This window comes from Schistocerca gregaria, chromosome 2 (assembly GCF_023897955.1).
Source record: "Schistocerca gregaria isolate iqSchGreg1 chromosome 2, iqSchGreg1.2, whole genome shotgun sequence".
NCBI lineage: Eukaryota > Metazoa > Arthropoda > Insecta > Orthoptera > Acrididae > Schistocerca > Schistocerca gregaria.
In genome coordinates, this window is record NC_064921.1 from 856,805,311 (window position 1) to 856,825,610 (window position 20,300).

The 20,300-nt window shown below is 44.7% G+C and overlaps 1 protein-coding gene across 1 annotated transcript in view; it reads left to right on the forward strand.

Annotated features, from left to right (window-relative positions):
• The first annotated feature begins 1,764 nt into the window (after positions 1 to 1,764).
• LOC126335231 (inter alpha-trypsin inhibitor, heavy chain 4-like) overlaps positions 1,765 to 20,300 on the forward strand; it is a 205,725-nt gene continuing 187,189 nt past the window's right edge. Inside the window, exon 1 of the mRNA XM_049998274.1 lies at positions 1,765 to 1,975. Coding sequence (XP_049854231.1) covers positions 1,775 to 1,975 — 201 coding nt within the window. The 5' untranslated portion in view covers positions 1,765 to 1,774. The remainder of the gene's footprint in view (positions 1,976 to 20,300) is intronic.

Here is a 20,300-nt window from a genome sequence, read left to right on the forward strand (position 1 = left end):
GAGTTGCTAGAAATGTATTCTGGGTTTAGTGTAAGAGAATCACTGTTGGCCACTGATACCATGAGAGTGGCCGAAGTAAAAAGTGGGTCCTTGGTGCAACTAAAGACGCTAGAATAACAAGAAAAAAGAAAGAAAAAGGAAAGAGAAGATAAGGAACATGTAAACCAAGAAGAATAGGCAAATGGGATGTATTAGAAACAACAGAAGTGTGTCGGAGATCAAATATAGCTTTGAACTGAATTTACCGAGAGTAAAATTTTCTGATATGTTTATTTTATGCACAAAAAATCTATTTGAATTAGAGGTCTGAAATTGTTTGGGCTGTTTCGGGGCACTGTTTGGCACGAAGTAGACTGATAACACTAACGTATTATCAAGAGGAAGGAAAATACATATTTATTAATTATAAAAGCAACTAAGCAAGACAGACCGTCAGTGCATAGATTTCAACTATGGACCGGTGTATAAAAATCAAATTTACTGATTTTCACCAAAAAAAATTGAAATAAATTCAGCGTGAGAGCTAATGTGATTATATATCAAAAGGTTCAGGAAGAAATATTCCTGTTGTTCTATATCTACAGTTTTCATCCTACTAAGATTTCGTCTTTTTGGTTAGGGCCGTGTAAACTTAATGAAAATGTTATATTAATATTATGAAAATGTTATGAAAATATTATGAACATGTTATATTTATGAAAATGTTTATTTTTCCAGGCGTTCGCAGGTAAGCTGCCTTAGCAGTGCGTGACGAATGGCTGCATTCGCATAGAAATAAAAAAAAAAAAACAGGAAAAAATCAGAGGTGCTCCTAGTGTGTGGAAACGAATTGGCAACAGCTCATGTTGAAGACGTCGGTTGGAAACATGCCGAGCCTTTGGTGGTCATGCGATTGTATCTTCATCTGTCAACCCCGCTCACTGGGGACTAGCTCCAGGGTGGGTTGGAAAAAAGGTTCCCTAAATAGTTACCAAAAGTGGACTGGTATTTATTGTGTTGTCTCATTATGAGGTTTTGTGTGCAAAAACGTCCAGAAATCGATCACTGTCTGGTGTCGCTTTCCGAAAATATAAAGGACGGCCATACCATTACTACATACATCTCTGATGATGGAAAATACGTCTGGTCGGGACACAGGAGCATACTGGGGATGATTATGTGCTTTGGCACCCTAAGATGGATGTGCTTTGGCACCCTAAGATGGAGGGCCAGTACCTGCTGAAGAGGGGGACTCGGAGTGACGACATGGAAACTCCGAGGCACTGGCAGAAGAAGGAACGTCTGAGCGTCCCTTGGGCAAATGAACCGGTCCTGCCTATGTACGCGGTACACGCAGTACATATTCATCTAGCAGATTGTCACAGTAACGTGACTAGACTGTGTCGGTCCACACATATTCGAAGGAACTGGCGAAGACGAGCAATGCACTCTAAACAGAAAACGAGGTACGATCCAGAAATCGTTTCTCCAGTTGCAAAAATTTACCGAGAACCTCGCACCGTGAATTATTTGACATCACATCACCAGAAAAAATAGAAGGGGGAGGAACACTCCTCGGGCCGATGTGTTACCCATTACAGGCGCAGGACCGTGCCGACTTCAAAGCTGCCGCCGGACACGGGGCACAGGTGGCGTCCGGCCGTGTAAACAGAGCTTTCTCGGAAGATTCCCGCGGTGGCGTTCGCGAGCGCGAGGGAGGGGATGGAGGGGGGGAGGGAGAGAGGGCCTCGCCTATATAAGCTGGCCGGCGGCAGCGCGCCCACCACTCGCCGTCATGCTCAGTCGCGCGCCACAGCTGTTCTTGATCGTGCTGGTCGCGCTCGCGGCCTCGACCGCCGCCGACCAGGAGTCGACCACGATGCCGCCCGCGACCACCGCCTCCACCACCACGACGCCCCCGCCGCCCGCCACCCTCGTCGCCGTCGCCGCTACCGATGGCCCGACGCCACCCCCGCTTCCGGAGACGACGGAAGTAGTGAGTACCACTACGCTGCAATTCCGCCCTGCTCCGCGGCATTGTAACAGCCACCTTGTCCGCGATGTCGTTTCAGTTTTATCTTAAGCCTGAATTACACGAGCGACTTTCTCAATCGACTACTTGTGCCAAATGGCTTTTCTACAGCGCTCTCGACACTTCACTAGGTCGCCCAAAGGTTGTTCAAATGTGTGAGAATTGCTAAGGGACCAAACTGCTTAGATCATCGGTCCCTAAACTTACATACTACTTAAACTAACCTGTGCTAAGAACAACACACACATCCATGACCGAGGGATGACTCGAACCTCCGGCGGGAGGGGGCGCCCAAAGGGTATTAAGAGAGATGACGAACATCTGATCACGATTTTAAGGAGGTTTAAGAGATATTTGCTTGCAATATACTTCAGCTGAACAACAATGTGGTATTTTCTTGGAATGGTTAACTTAGGAGACAAAAATATTTAAGGAAATTGACAGTTTTGCTTACATTTACTCTTACATGATGCGGTACTATATTTTAGGTCACTCCACAAACCAAGACGCAGTTTTGAACAGCCTAAAAGCATGTAAACAGACTCATTTGTGGCATAAATTCAGAAATTAGTCTTACATTCAAGCGTACTAAATATATTTGTTAGGCTGTATTATGTCTTTTGAGATGTTCCACACCTATGGGAATCCCCTCATTTTTGGGTCTATGGAATGAACAATAAATCTAATCTAATCCAAACAAAACAATAATATACGATTACAATCGCAATAAAATTTAACAACTGTGCACCCTACAAGTACTTACTTAAAGAAGCTGCAGAATTAAACTCTTTGCTATTATCTTCAAAACTGATTTTAAACATAAGCTCTCATTTAATAAGTTCTATGCGGCTGCTGTTTCTCTGATCAGTCAACCTATTGTTCATGAAAGAAAAAAAAACTCTTTAGAAGCATTATGAAACGTTGTGTTGTTTGAGTCAGCTGAGAAATAACGTAACGAGCGTGTTTAAACATGAACGTCTTTGATACTGTTGTGCGAGTTCTTATTACTTCCGTCTGTTGTTCATATCGAGAAACGAGTAAACATTAACATTCCCCCTCTCACGACTCCTCTAGATGTGTAGGCCGTGTCATTCGTCCTTCGCTCCGCGGTTTCTTTCCATAGAAGCAAAAGCAGACAACACTGTATGTCGACAATAATGTCGATTATTATACGAAAACTTTTCGTGGCGTGTCGGTCATGAAACTTGTACTATCGATGGTACTTCGTGGAGTTAATATTTACAACAGTGATTTCTGACGAGATACGCGGGAGAAACATGGGTCACTAAAAGAGCAGGGAGGGCTTAAAAGGAATTGCTATAATGCGGGACTTCCCGGAAAACACGGAAGACTCCTGCATTGTTTTTCGCTTGTCACGAACTATCGTTTTCGAGTACAAATCAGAGGCAAAATTGCGTGTGTTGTACCGTTTAGCGCCTGAATAGTGAAACTGAGATTAAGAGGAACTACTTGTTTTATGAATAAATCGAAATATAGGAGCAGAAAGTAGGAACAAGCAACGATAATAGATTAATGACAAAAGTTAAATCAGTAGTCGATATTCCTGACAAAGGTCGTATGGTACACCCTCCACATGCCTGATAATTGAAATTGTCCAGGCGTTGTAAAACGAAGATAATTTTGTGTTCTCATGTAGCTGAACGCTAGTAGGAAAAATACCAAGTCCTTGTGCAACCTTTCCATTGTGTTACGGAAACAAAAAGCAAAATAGCAGAGAGCCCAGTGAATACAAGTTAACTTCCGACGTTTGCAGACGAAGCTACAGGCCCCTTGTTCCTGCGCATGCGCAGTATGCAGCATACTCAGTATTTTAGGACTCGCGACGTTGTTGGCAGCTGATTACGCGTACTTCAACGAGTATAAGACTTTGACCAGGAAGTCTCTCGTGCAAAACAGGTTTTACGAACGAGCCGGACGGCTTCGAATTGTTCGCAGATTGTGTCATTAACTGCAGAGGGACAGCACGCTGTTGATAAACATCACAAGGACGTGAAAAGCATTGGCTACTGGAGCAGCGATCAGTAGCTGGCCGTAAACCTAAATAGACGTTACCTGACGTGTGGAATAATTTGTACATTCCAGTACTGTTATGCTGCCATAAATGGAGTCATCTGTACATTCATAGCCATAGTGATAGCCAGTGTCATAAATGGAGTCGCCTTCTTTTTTGTCGATTGGGGCCTTCTGTGGACCACACAAATATTTCTAATATCCAGTTTCTCAAATAACATTTCTTTTTGTCAGAGTGTCATTGTTTACAAATTCTTACAGTTCTACTGTTTTCTGTTTTTGTTTATCATTGGACTCTAAAACCTTCTTTGAAAGGTATCGCTGTTAAGAATTTCACATTTTTCGTCTCTTTCAGATCCTACGTCATTTCTTACAACCACTTGCACAAAGGAAATTTTTTCCAGTTGACATGTTCAAAATCTGTCTCACATATTCTGATTCCATCTCCCCCAACCACATGGCCATAAGACGTTTTCTCGTCGTTGCATTTAGTTAAGTTCTTTACCGATTTTCATTATCCTTCCCGTATTCACCGTTGTCTACCGTTCCAAATAGTATTTTTCTTAGGATTTTCCTCTTTTATTTCCATGTATTCTATTCCTCCCTGCCGCGCGGGATTAGCCGCGCGGTCTAGGGCGCTGCAGTCATGGGCTGTGGGGCTGGTCCCGGCGGAGGTTCGAGTCGTCCCTCGGGCATGGATGTGTGTTTTTGTGTTCAGGATAATTTAGGTTAAGTAGTGTGTAAGCTTAGGGACTAATGACCATGGCAGTTAAGTCCCATAAGGTTTCACACACATTCATTCTATTCCTCCCGCCTCAGTCAAACGCAGTCATACAACTGCATGTACATTCTGATTCTGTTACTATAACATAATACTGTAACGTCGTTTGAGAAGAGATGTCTTATTATACACATATTTACTAAACTAAAGGGCCTATCCATCATCGCCCTTACCCTGACTTTATTAGTCTCACCATCACGGCTGTTCTTCTGTGTTAGTACACTCCTGGAAATTGAAATAAGAACACCGTGAATTCATTGTCCCAGGAAGGGGAAACTTTATTGACACATTCCTGGGGTCAGATACATCACATGATCACACTGACAGAACCACAAGCACATACACACAGGCAACACAGCATGCACAATGTCGGCACTAGTACAGTGTATATCCACCTTTCGCAGCAATGCAGGCTGCTATTCTCCCATGGAGACGATCGTAGAGATGCTGGATGTAGTCATGTGGAACGGCTTGCCATGCCATTTCCACCTGGCGCCTCAGTTGGACCAGCGTTCGTGCTGGACGTGCAGACCGCGTGAGACGACGCTTCATCCAGTCCCAAACATGCTCAATGAGGGACAGATCCGGAGATCTTGCTGGCCAGGGTAGTTGACTTACGCCTTCTAGAGCACGTTGGGTGGCACGGGATACATGCGGACGTGCATTGTCCTGTTGGAACAGCAAGTTCCCTTGCCGGTCTAGGAATGGTAGAACGATGGGTTCGATGACGGTTTGGATGTACCGTGCACTATTCAGTGTCCCCTCGACGATCACCAGAGGTGTACGGCCAGTGTAGGAGACCGCTCCCCACACCATGATGCCGGGTGTTGGCCCTGTGTGCCTCGGTCGTATGCAGTCCTGATTGTGGCGCTCACCTGCACGGCGCCAAACACGCATACGACCATCATTGGCACCAAGGCAGAAGCGACTCTCATCGCTGAAGACGACACGTCTCCATTCGTCCCTCCATTCACGCCTGTCGCGACACCACTGGAGGCGGGCTGCACGATGTTGGGGCGTGAGCGGAAGACGGCCTAACGGTGTGCGGGACCGTAGCCCAGCTTCATGGAGACGGTTGCGAATGGTCCTCGCCGATACCCCAGGAGCAACAGTGTCCCTAATTTGCTGGGAAGTGGCGGTGCGGTCCCCTACGGCACTGCGTAGGATCCTACGGTCTTGGCGTGCATCCGTGCGTCGCTGCGGTCCGGTCCCAGGTCGACGGGCAAGTGCACCTTCCGCCGACCATTGGCGACAACATCGATGTACTGCGGAGACCTCACGCCCCTCGTGTTGAGCAATTCGGCGGTACGTCCACCCGGCCTCCCGCATGCCCACTATACGCCCTCGCTCAAAGTCCGTCAACTGCACATACGTTTCACGTCCACGCTGTCGCGGCATGCTACCAGTGTTAAAGACTGCGATGGAGCTCCGTATGCCACGGCAAACTGGCTGACACTGACGGCGGCGGTGCACAAATGCTGCGCAGCTAGCGCCATTCGACGGCCAACACCGCGGTTCCTGGTGTGTCCGCTGTGCCGTGCGTGTGATCATTGCTTGCACAGCCCTCTCGCAGTGTCCGGAGCAAGTATGGTGGGTCTGACACACCGGTGTCAATGTGTTCTTTTTTCCATTTCCAGGGGTGTATTTAAATTTATTGACGCCTGAAATTTTTCCGTAAATATTGTTTATATACGTCGGGGCATATATAATATTTGTCAAATATTCTGTCTTTGTGTACAATATTGAATATTTGAAGACAAGTCTTCTTTCCTACGATTTTGCTAAAAATTCTTTTTTTTGTTGTTACCATTACTCTGTTTCCGGACTTTTTGCAAGACATGCTACAAAAACTAAACACTGAATTGTAATATTCTTATGTTTACAGTCCAGTTGTACGTGGTCATTTACTGAGGACTTTTCGAATTATTCTTTCAGTTCTCAAATCTCCTCCCCAAGGACACAACTGAACAAAATAGCCGAAAGATCGTCTCCTTGTGTAACTCCTTTTCGCACCCCGGAAGCTTCAAGTATCTCTTATTCCTTAGAGCCACTTTTGTTTCATTCGTATCTTCCTTTTCTTCTGAGTTAAACCCACTGTGGCAAAACCTATGGCAAGTGATCGTCAATTAATGGATTCGCAGTGACTTTAAATCTGGGCTCTCGTGCGCTCTGCAGTTACGGGTAAAAAGTTGTATTTTAATTGTCATTAGGCCACGTGTGAGGCATAGATTGAGAAAACTAGCCTGCCAACTGCCTACAAAATTGTGGGTAACCCCCTAATACCACACTCAATGGTCGGTGTACCAAACCAACAGCCGCTAATCATGTGTGTAGAGCTACGCGGTGACCTTAACGAACTGGTCTTCAGTAGTAGCAGTAAACTACCAGGACTCACTAAGTGAATACGAATACGAACACGAAACGGACGAATGGCAAGAGTAATGTCTTTCGAAAAGACGCGAATCATCTGTCTCAGGCCATGATTACGAAATTTTTACAAAATGTTCCCTAATTCTCAAATATTGTTTTAAAAATAGATACAAATAACGAGCTGTAAGAATGTGATAAAGACTCTTGACAGTCTGCAACTATTGGAGTTGTTTCCTTAAACGCGAAGCTTTCACTTCCATGTTACCGCGCGGGGTAGCCACGCGGTCTGTGGCGTCTTGTCGGAGGTTTGAGTCCTCCCTCCGGCGCGCGCGTGTGTGTGCGTGTGTGTGTGTGTGTGTGTGTGTGTGTGTGTGTGTGTGTGTGAACGTAAGTTAATTTGTTAGATTAAGTAATGTGTAAGCTTAGGGACCGATGATCTTAGCAGTTTGGCTCCATAAAGCCTTACCATCAATTTCCAAAACACGTCCAGGTTAGCAAGTTATTACCTATTAGGTAAAAATCAGTATACACAAAGATAAAACCAGACAAAGAGGAGTGGGAGGCAGTGTCTGAAATATGCTGGTAACGCACTATTATGATCTGTATTTCCGTCGAAGTTGTTAGTTTGGTGCATAAGTCCGTGGCGTTTTGGTTTTGCATGTTGGTATTACAGTTGCTGTGGGTTTACTCGTCAATTGTCATTATTTATTTGTAGTTCACTACTGTTACTTAAGTCCACATTTGTCATTTTGTCATCTGTAGATTGTGGGTGAAGCTGTGGACACTAGAAAAGGAGTACAAAGCGGAAAAATCGGAACATTTCCGACGTATTCTTCTTTTTGAGTTCAGTAGAGAGACGACAGCAATGGAGGCAGCGATAAACATTTGGAGCGTGTGTGGGGTATCATGACTATCGCTTAAACGCATTAATTCATAATGACTCGATAACTGGCAAAGGTGATAAAATGTGATCATTTCACCATCGTGCGACATTTTCGTGTAATGAGGAAAGTTCAGAAATTAGGTGTGTGGGTGGGTACCTCATGTTCTGAGCCAAAATCACGAAAATCTGCGTGTAACCATAGTGCTTCCTCGTCATCAATTGGTTCAAGAACAACAGCGACCATTCCTATGCTGTGTCGTTACTGATGGCGAGGAACGGTGTCTTTACGCTCGCATAAGGGAAAAAAATGGAATGGTTGAGCCTGAACAAAGTAGCTACTCTCCATACAAAGACCTGCTCGCATCCACAAACGGTTATATTATGTATCTGGTGGAATAGCAACGGTGTGATGTATCACGAATTACTTCCCCGACGTGTAACCATCACTGTTGACATTTATTGTCAATGACTGATACGTACTGTAGACGCAACCTAAGAACAACGACCCAGAAGAATACGCTAAATTATGCTACTCCACCTTAACGCCCACTCGCATTCTGCTAGACTGACAAAAACTTTTCACAAGAGTTTGAGTTGGGAAGTCATTCCGCTCCCAAGTTATTCTCACCTGATCTAGCGCCCTCAGATTTTCACCTTTTCCGCTTTCTATTGACAACCTTCAAGGAAGTTCCTTCCCGGATGAAAGTACGCTTCCAACATGGATCGGTAAGTTCTTCGCATCACAACTACGTGATTTCTACTGTCACGGGTTCGAAAAGTTGCTCCATTGTTGGCAGACTGTTGTGAATAGCGAAGGTGAAAATATTATTGACGACTGAAGTTTCTGTTACGTGTATCCCTTGTGTTTACTAAACTTATAGGAAAATGCAACAAATTAGTACTTGCGCCGAGATGTACTGATAATCATCCACCCCACTCCTTTTCCTCCAACCCCCCTCCACGCACATATGTGCTCAAATCGAATGGTGTGTGTGTGTGTGTGTGTGTGTGTGTGTGTGTGTGTGTGTCGTCGGAAGATGGTAATGTCGTCCATTAGTCATAAGAGGTTCAGGAATAGCATTGTATGACTGTGTTACGTAAGGGCCGCACACCGTTACACGTCTCTACAGCACAAGCACGGCCGACTGCGGAGCTGAAGCAAATTTCCTCGATTTCCCTGCCGACGTCACAGTGGTTCCCCGTGGCTGTTTGCCTCGTGGTGGACGCATTTCGTCAGCCTGCTGCGGACTACCACGCTTCTCAGAAAAAAGAATTAGTTCTTTGACAGATGGAGCCCATCTTCTGAACGAACACATTTAGTTGCTTTTTCTGTTGTTTTCATATATTAATTTACCAACTCCTAGGTTGGGACGATTCGGAAATAAACAGTACGAAAAACTGTTGTTTAGTACTCACTCTTATACATTTATGCACATCCATCTCATAGTCAGGTGCTTTTTTATTCAAATTTCTAAGTCTGCAAATGAGGAAAACTGCAGCTGGTTAATTATTCTTCAAAATAGCCGCGAGTATATGGCGAAAAAGACAATTAGTTCAGCCATTGAATGTATGCACAGTGCAAGCGTTTCGTAAAGTCAGTAGGCTCCAAGTAAATGGTGTAGTTTCACTGAATCATCTGTAGCGAAACTCCAAAGGATTTCTTGTAACAAAGCCACGATCAGTTTCTTCTTTTATCCTCTTTCTGTTCTTCGACGATCTCTACCGCTTGGTATATATGGCGTCGAACCCTAATTTTTCTACACTTCCTCATTCCAGCAAAAATCAAACAAAAAAATTTGTTCTTGGAAACTTAATGGACGTCTTATGTTAACGCTTTATCTTCGAGAAACTGAAAAGTGGCAAACTCTGATCCAAAACACAGTCTGATTGTAAGCCAATTCCCGTTCGTCTTCTTAAATATTCAACTACCCTTATAAAATTTTATCAGTGGAGACTTCAGGCTTAATTGTCTAGTAGGCCACAAGGTCAGAGTGTACTTCTGAGACTTTTGAATAATTTGTATAACAGCGCTTCATCCTATGACCGTATAGTAACAGATAAATGAAACTTTAGCAGAAAGCAAGAATCTCTGAATCGCACGCTATCTTATCAAAAGTATCCGGACACCCGTAGTAATGCGGAACTGAGCAGGTTATTGTCAGGACAGCCGGAGCTATCAGTATAAAATGCTCTGGAAACATAGTGTTGTCTGTACAGGAGCATTGACAGCGGAATGGTTCGGTTAGGAGCGCTCAGTGACCTCAAACGTGGACTAGTCATTGTCCCCTAAGTAATAAAGCCATAACCGACACTTCAACCCTACTAACGCTTCCCAAACTGACCCTTTCTGATGTGACAGCAAAGTAGAAACAGAAAGCAACAACCGTTCAGCCGAGAACAAGCTGACCTCATGTACTGACGGGTAAGAACCGTAGAATATCGAGAATGGCGGTTATAAAAAATCGTGTTAAATCAGCGGAAGGAATCAGTCCTGGGATTCTAAGTGCTACCAGTAACTCAGGTAGCACAGTAACTGGCTTAGAGTGTTAAAAAGAACGGAGTATTCACAGGAAGAATCGTATGATACACGTAAGTGTAGGCAGTGTCGCTGACTTCAGCCTGTTGTATGCATATACAACACGCCCTGTCCTAACGTATTATGAATTTTCCGGAGAAACGAATTCTCAGTAGGAGTCAATATGGATTCTGAATCGCACGCTATCTTATCAAAAGTATCCGGACACCCGTAGTAATGCGGAACTGAGCAGGTTATTGTCAGGACAGCCGGAGCTATCAGTATAAAATGCTCTGGAAACATAGTGTTGTCTGTACAGGAGCATTGACAGCGGAATGGTTCGGTTAGGAGCGCTCAGTGACCTCAAACGTGGACTAGTCATTGTCCCCTAAGTAATAAAGCCATAACCGACACTTCAACCCTACTAACGCTTCCCAAACTGACCCTTTCTGATGTGACAGCAAAGTAGAAACAGAAAGCAACAACCGTTCAGCCGAGAACAAGCTGACCTCATGTACTGACGGGTAAGAACCGTAGAATATCGAGAATGGCGGTTATAAAAAATCGTGTTAAATCAGCGGAAGGAATCAGTCCTGGGATTCTAAGTGCTACCAGTAACTCAGGTAGCACAGTAACTGGCTTAGAGTGTTAAAAAGAACGGAGTATTCACAGGAAGAATCGTATGATACACGTAAGTGTAGGCAGTGTCGCTGACTTCAGCCTGTTGTATGCATATACAACACGCCCTGTCCTAACGTATTATGAATTTTCCGGAGAAACGAATTCTCAGTAGGAGTCAATATGGATTCCGTAAACAGACGTCTTGTGGAATTCAGCTCGCTCAGTGCGTTCACGTGATTCAGAGGACCATGGACAACGGCGCCTAGGTTGATACTGCAATCTACAACTACGCACATACTCTGTAAGCCACCATACGGTCCCTGGCGATAGGTACACTGCACCTCTGCTAGTCACTTCCTCTCTTATTCCACTTGAAAACAGAGTAAAGTCAAGACGACTGTCTCTATGCCTCTGTATGAACCCAAATTTCTCGTTTATTTTCTTCGATGTCCTTACCCGAAATGTATGTTGCCGGCAGTAGAACCGTTCTGCAGTCAGCTTCAAATACTGGTTCTCTAAATTTTCTCAGGAGAGTTCCTCGAAAAGAACGTCACCTTCCCTCCACGGATTCCCATCTGAGTTCCCGAATCATCTCCGTAACACTTGTGTGTTGTTAGAAGCAACCGGTAACAAAACTAGCAGCTCGTCTTTGAGCTGCTTCAATGTCTTCCTTCAATTCGATCTGGTACGGATGCCAAACACGCAAGCAGTACTCAAGAATGGGTTGCACTAACGTCCTATACGCGGTCTCCTTCACCAATGAACCACACTTTCAAAAAATTCTCCCAATAAACAGGACCATTCGCCTTTGCTACCACAATCCTCACATGCTCGTTCCATTTCATACAGCTCTGCAACGCTGCTCCGAGATTTAAACGATGTGAGTGTGTCAAGCAGGACACTACTAATGCATTATCAGAATACTACAGATTTGCCTTTCCTACTCATCCAAATTAACTTAAATATTTTTACATTTAGAGCTAGCTGCCATTCATCACACCAGTTTTAACTCCTGCAGTCACTCAACGACACCTTCCCATAAACCACAGCATCATCAGCAAAGTCACAGACTGTTGCTTACCCTCTGCGCCAGATCATTTATGAATATGGATCATCGACTCCCCGAAAATGCTTGGATACTACCGCATGCTGTCGTTTAGTGTCAAGGGTAGAAATCGATATTGGAATGCAAGTAGACCCGCTGGGGAACGCTAGTTGGCGGTGAGACTGGCAACTGATCCCCAAGGTCCATAAATGTAACGTATTGCGCTAGGATAAGCTGACTGCTCCATTAGTTTTAGAGTACACTATTGGGGATAAAAGATTGGCAGCAATAACAGCCTTAGAACGCATGGAAGTATACATACGGTGGGACGTAAATTGGAACGATCAGATAAAACTAGTTGACAGGCTGAGGTTTATTGGAATAATCTTAAGGGAAATTATTTCATACACCGAAGTCGTTACAAGAGAGAGAGAATATCTAACAATGAATGGCACGGTTCATCATGGGATTGTTTGGTAATGTGAGGGTGTTTCGGAGACGTTAAACAAACTACAAATGGCTCTGAGCAATATGGGACTCAACTGCTGTGGTCATCAGTCCCCTAGAACTTAGAACTACTTAAACCTAACTAACCTAAGGACATCACACACATCCATGCCCGAGGCAGGATTCGAACCTGCGACCGTAGCAGTCGCCCGATTCCGGACTGCGCGCCTAGAACCGCGAGACCACCGCGCCCGGCTAAAATACAAACTACAATTTGAGGATAGTGAAGAGGCGTAGTCCACCATGGAGGGATTTAGTGCTGAAATTCCGAGAGTGTACAATGGAAAATGAGCCTGGCAACATCCTACTTCCTTCCAGATAAATTTCACGAACTGACCTCGATGAGAAAGTCAGAAATTAGATTTATCACCTGTCGTCCTTCCCACGCACTATTTCTGAGTGGATCAAGAAACACGGGTAAATGGTAGCGGTACCAATAGCACCCTGCGCCACACGCCGTCGCGGAGTGTAGATGTCCTGCTACAGTATTGCTGGAACAGTTGGCAGGAATGGAGCCACTGTACATGATTGCTGGCAGCAGCGGTCAAAAGAATGTACAGTCGCAAGAACACGGAGCTCCGGACGGCTACGTGGCATTACCGACAAGGAAGACCATTATAGTCGGTATATAGTCCTGGCGCATCGTACTCCATATGCAGCAGCCATTTGAGCAGCATCACAATGACACAACGAACTGTTGCAAATCGACTACTTCAAGGACAGCTCCGAGCCAGACGCCCTCTAGACTGCATTCCGCTGACCCCAAACCACGGCCATTTGCGACTTCTGTGGTGTCAAGCGAGAGCTTGCACGAGGGCAGGGTGGAGGTCTGTTATGTTTTTCTGATGAAAGCTGGTTCTGCTCGATGCCAGTGATGGGTGCTGGTTAGGAGGAGGCCAGTTGAGGGCTCGCAACCAACGTGTCCGTCTGCTAGATACACCGGACCTACACTTAGTCATGGTCTGGATTTCGATTTCGTATGACAGCAGGAGCGCTCTCACGGTTGTCCTATGCACCCTGACTGCAAATTTGTTCGTCAGTCTGGTGATTCGACCAGTTATGCTGCCATTCGTGAGTAGTATTTCAGATGGTGACTTCCAACTGGATAACGCTCGCGCACATACAGCTGTTGTAACCCAGCGTGCTCTGTGGAGTGTAGACATGTTAACCTTGTCCTGCTGGATCACCAGATCCGTCTCCAATCGAGCACATGTGGGACATCGGATGACAACTCGAGCGTCATCCAAAAATGGCATTCCATCCATGTACTGCCGGCCGATGTGGCCAAGCGGTTCTAGGAACTTCAGTCCAGAACCGCCCTGCTGCTACGGTCGCAGGTTCGAATCCTGCCTCGGGCATGGATGTGCGTGATGTCCTTAGGTTAGCTAGGTTTAAGTAGTTCTAAATCCAGGGGACTGATGACTTCAGATGTTAACTCACATAGTGCTCAGAGCCATTTGATCCATCCCTGTACTGATCGACCAAGTGCAACAGCTAGGGAACTTCATCCCACAAACTGACATCCGGCGCCTGTACAGCACAATGCATGCACGCTTGCATTCAACATTCTGCCGCCTACATCAGTTATTAATGTACCCGCGTTTCACCACTACAGTGACTTATCTCGCGCTTACATTAACCTATGACCTTGCAATGTTAATCACTTAGATATGTTACCTAGACAAATGTATTCCCAAAATTTCATTACTCTACATGAATTACATTTTGGTGTTGCAATTTTTTCCCACCAGTGTATTAAGGTGCCGTTTACAATCTTTGATGATACAGGAAAACGAAATATCCAAACGGCATCTTCAGTTCTCCCACAGCTCAAACAACTGGGGTGTTAACGACTGTTCTTACACGCTCTACATAAACGGAATACAAACCTACTGTCGAACATTTTTGTCCAGCATTTCGCACTGTCAGGCTTTTGAGAGACTCAGACACGACTCTCTTTAGTGTAAAGCGAGTAACAAATAAACGTTATGATATACAAAGGAAACAACGATTACGCTCCAGGGGCCTACAGGAAAGCTCTTCCAATTCGCTTCGGCTTTCGCAGAAGACTGTGCAGCGAACAACGAATACGACTGCTTTCCGCCTTAACTCTAAAATTGTTTTTCAGGCTGTCTCAACTCGCTATGACAAAAACAGAGGTGTACCTGACACTCAACGCATTCTCAGAAATTCACAATCGCAGATGAACTGGATGGAGCCGCTTCTTCTTGACGGAAAGAGGGAGCCATAAATGGAGAATTCCAGACTCGGCGCTTCCCATGGAAATTGCGGTCTTTGTGGCGCGCCCTTTGGGAACAGTCGTTAAAGAAGCTGTGAATAGGCTGCGGTACGTAAACGGACTGCAGGCGATTCGGAGCAGCTCTTTCGGAACTGCGGTGGACTGACCAAGGCTGAGTCACAAAGCATCTTTAACGCTGAAAACGTTCCCGGTGAAAGAACAAACGAAAGATGTTCGCATTTTCAAGGGAACAGAGCAACTAACCATTGGTTGCCTTTAGTATAGAACTCAAAGGTAACTGTCCTGGCAATTGTGGAACTACACGTGTGTCGAAAACCAGTCCTCCGGAGATGTGTTTTAATTCTTTGTTACCCCACGGATTTTGACGATGGTTTTATCCTATCAGACGTGGATTTTCACAATTGCTGTCAGGGTCCGTCTTATGACAGAGTTTTGGAGATATTTAACTGATCATGCACGTTTCGGATCGGATGTTCATCTACCATTTCATTCATGGTTTTACCGAGGAGTGACATGCTTTTATGCGCACTTGCATCTTGGAAGTCGTGGCACGTAAAGTATTAGTTTTATATGACCTGAAGATATTCCTCCAGGGTAAGAAAACGGTCATCATACAGGGAAAAACACAATAAACAGCAGAAGCGGATTTGGACGTCACTCAGTTTAATATAGACTATTTTACCATCTTTTATTTTAATTGTTTAATTGTCCTTAACATTATGTACAAGTTGTTTAACTGTGGTTGACCGACCTATAAGGTTATTTGTAGTGATTTCGTAGTATTCAATCTTAATGGCGCAACACATACTTAAATCAATTTGGAAAATAACCCACTGAGTTCGAAGCGCTCATCGGCCCTTACGGAAAGGGCTGGTCTTAAGGAGTTCAGCCAAACCACAACAAGCAAGGAATGAGTGAAGTGAACTCTTTGAAAGCCATTTGCGATCCAGTGATTTGGCTGGCAGCGAAGATAAAAACGTCCAAACACCTTGCTTGTAACCGGAACATTGTTGCGGTCATCGTCCCGTTACATTTAGAGTGAGTCGCGTAAAGATGTGAATGGTTCAAGGTATCACCGAAGTTGTAGGAATATGACAGGCTGAGAGTGGACACGAAGGATTTCCAATTGGGAATAATTTGTAGGAATTTTCAGTTACGGGATTCGCCCTGTAATGGAGGCCTCCTGAAAAGCTTGGTCGGAATCAGAAGTTTGGAGCTATTGTGAATAAACTGTTCCCTGGAAAAGAGTCAACTGCACTATTGACGCCAGAAACAAGCAGCGCCGTGAAGCAAAGTTATTAGCGATGATGATATTAGCCTTGGTTCGTTCTTGGGGTGCCCTCTTGATAAGTAACATCGTTGTCTGTGGACGTGGGCATGTGTACTCCTATGAATCTAGCGGGACTGTGTGATTACTGCATCCACGCCCCGTTAGAAATCGCTCGATCCTGCACTTGCATACTGTGGAATGCACAGGCTGACGTCACAAAGAGGAGGCCGAGCGATGCGAACTGCCATTAACGATGAAAGCAAGTGGGTCAGAAGCGTACAAGCGGACTTCCGCTCTGACCCGTCTAGTTGTTCCGCACGACTCACGGTGACCTTACCAGCGACACATCACCCACGCTCCTCTCTAGCCCGATACACCTCGTCGCTAGTGTTACGACGCAACTTCAACCATAATACATCGTGCAGCAAGAAAGGCCCTTTGATATTTATGTCGGATCTCCAGCCGGAACATAACATCATCCTTGCACAATATTTCGGCGGTCTGCTTGCCCGCCATCTTCACGTGAGTAATCCGTCGCACTAACTCGCCGCAATTGTTAGTGGCACGGCTTACTCACCTGAAGATAGCAGCCAGGTGGACTGCCGAAATGTTGTGTCAAGATAACGTTATGTTTTGGCTGGAGACTGATTATGAATATCACCAACTGCCTCGCTGGAAAAGTTTAAGGAGCAAAAAAAAAAAAAAAAAAAAAAAAAAAAGAGCCTCTGTAAACAATCGGATGATTTATCTAGAATATTATGGGTACGAGGAAGAGTTGCGCTCTACCAAAACTCCAGTTCCCTGGTACACGAATGACGTAAATGGTAGAATTACCAGTAGTATTGGTAGCGTTAACAGGGGAAAGAAACATATATGAATGTGTCAGAAAGCAACTGGGAACGATGACTTCTTTGTTTTTTTTTTTGTTTTTGTTTGTTCATTTGGTTGTTTGTTTTGTATATAATTAAATTAACTGCACATCATTCAGTGTTACTGTTGTGTACATAGTTCCGCGCAGTCAGCCCGTACACAACTTTCCCACTAAAGCGCGCCCCGCTAAGCACAACAGCACAGGCGCAGCGCTCGTCCGTCTCCGCACTACGAGATGGCGGTACCATAGAGACGGACCAAATTCTGCTTCCACCGATCCGTATATTAACGTATAACGCAGCCAATGAGATTGCTGCTAACGTAGAACCTTTTCTCCTCGCAGATCACACTCGCGCAGTGATACATGAACTCGAGAGGTATTATAACAAGTGTACAGACCTCCGATTAGTCAGTCTGCATTTGTCTGCACCATTTTGTACGAGTTCTACATTTGTCTGTACCAGTCTATAGTCAAGTTTCAGTCTGCGCATAAGATTACCTTATTCCTGTACATAGCCATGAAGATAAATGTATAGACACTTTTGTCAAGTATCAGATACATATATGAGAATAAGATTAACGTACCAATACCAAAGGAATTTCAGATTGTCAATTGTAAATAGCATCAAGAACCAAGTTAAGTAATTTTTATGCTTGATACTATTTTAATAAATGTGTGTGAAAATTATTCAAGTTTTGTTTAAAGTTTGTCACTGTCAATCTGCTACTCTAAGTGTGCAGGTGGCATTTCTATCGTCTGACCTAACGGCAGAAGATAAACACGCCACGATAAGACCACGAGACATATTGCTGACACTCGCCTACTTCGTTAAAGCGACAATTCAAATAATCTGATGGTGTGTGTACTGAAGGTCTTACAGTACGCACATCACAATTAATCAATAGTTTAGTTTATATTCTTACAGGATATAAATTACATTTTACAAGTAATAAAAATTAGTTAATCGCGTAACTTCTGCACTTTTATGTAGAGGTACAGTTTACGAGCACGAATATAAAAAGTTTATACAATTATTAGTTTGCGTTCAAAAGAGCCGGCCGAGGTGGCTGAGAGGTTCTAGGCGCTACAGTCCGGAACCGCGGGATCGCTACGGTCGCAGGTTCGAATCCTGCCTCGGCCATGGATGTGTGTGGTGTCCGTGGGTTAGTTAGGTTTAAGTAGTTCTAAGTTCTAGGGGACTGAAGACATCAGTAGTTAAGTCCCATAGTGCTCAGAGCCATTTGAACCTTTTTTTTTTCGTTCAAAAGAACGTTCTTCATCATGATCAAAGGCAAGAGCTGTTGAGTAAGCGTTCTTGATTACAGACTCTCCACTGTGCTGGAGATCTCATCCCACAGCTCCTAGAGGCAACGTACGGAAGGTCCCTGGAGGAGCGAGGCGTTTTTATACATCGGTATAAACAACGTGTCATTACCGTTTTCTATACGGGTCGTCGAACAGACGTACCAAACTAACACTATACCGCTGTCGTCGGTCTGTTGTAGAATTTTGGAACATGGTTGCAGCTAGCGTTTTGTGAAATTTCTGGAGACCGAAAACCTCCTCTGGAGGAATCAAAAGGGGTTCCGGAAAAAGCGATCGCGTGAAACCCAGATCAACGCTGTTCGTGTACGAGACCGAGAAAGTAGTAGATACAGGCACCCAGGTACATGCCGTGTTCCATAAGTTCCGGATGGCTTTCGGTACAGTTCTGCACTGCCACTAGATGAACAAAATAAGAGCGTTCGAAATATCAGACCAACCGTGTGATTGGACTGAAGAGTTTCTAGTAAACAGACCACGCCATGCCATCCTTAACGGAGGAAAATCTTCAGACATAAAAGCAACATTTGGTGTGCTCCAAAGATATGTACAGCACCATTACTTTCCACAATTTATGTAAATGACGTAGTAGATAATGTAAGTTGCAAAGATGTTTATCACGGATGATGCTGTTGTATATAGAGGCGTTGAAAAGCTAGAAAATTGTTCCCAAGTGCAGGAAGACTCATAAAGGATCGACGCTTGGTGTAGAGAATATCAATTGACCCTCAAATGTAACTTAATACGAATACATAGAAAGACCGTTTACTGTAAGTTTATAAGACTGCAGGAGAACCCCTGGAGGCACTTACTTCCATGAAATTTCGAAGATTACGCATGCAGAGCGATTTGGAGTGGAACGACCGTTAGCGGGTAAGGCAGATGACAGAACGAGATTATTGAAATAAGCCTCGGGGAACGTAATCCATCAACAAAGGAAGTAGCTTACAAAACACTTGCTCTACCAATACCTGAATGATGCTCATCAGCATGGGATCCGTGCCAGCCAATGAAGAGCAGTACATTATCGCGGACATGGTATGTCGAGCCGGCCGCTGTGGCCGAGTGGTTCTAGGTGCTGCATTCCGGAACTGCGCTGCTGCTATGGTCGCAGGTTCAAATCCTGCCTCGGGCATGAATGTATGTGTTGTCCTTAGGTTAGGTTTAAGTAGATCTAAGTCTAGGGGACTGATGACCTCAGATGTTAAGTCCTGTAGTGCTTAGGGTCTTTTTTCTTTCTTTTTTTGCTATGTCGACTACACTGGTAGACACTGCGAGAGAGAAGTTCTCCGTCACTGTGTGTTTTACGGTTAAATTTTGGAGAGCGAGCGTTCCTGGAAGTCAGCCAATATATTGCCTCCTCCTACGTATATCTCGTGAAATGACCATGAAATATATATATATATATATATATATATATATATATATATGTTTCCACTCTTAGGCTCACGGGCAATCGTGTTTATGAACCATTCGCGAGTGGAGCAGGAAAAGGGAAAGTGACACTATTTCACAAACTATTCTCCGCCATACACCGTAAGGTGATTTGGGAAGTATAGACCTAAAGCACTCCACTGAAGGAAATACTGGCCCAGGTTTGTTCATACCTTTTGAGATGCATCCTGTGTAATAAAGGCATGGTTCACGGATGTGTCGAGAGTGGGTGAAACCAACTTTCTCCCTCGTCTGCAGCAGTACTGCGCATCGTCCACGCCGTCGCCCGCTGGGAACACGGAAGAGCTGCGGCCTCGGTGCGGTGTGATATCGCGTGAAGCGATGCACGTCTAATTGAAGATGCGTGCCGCGCACCTC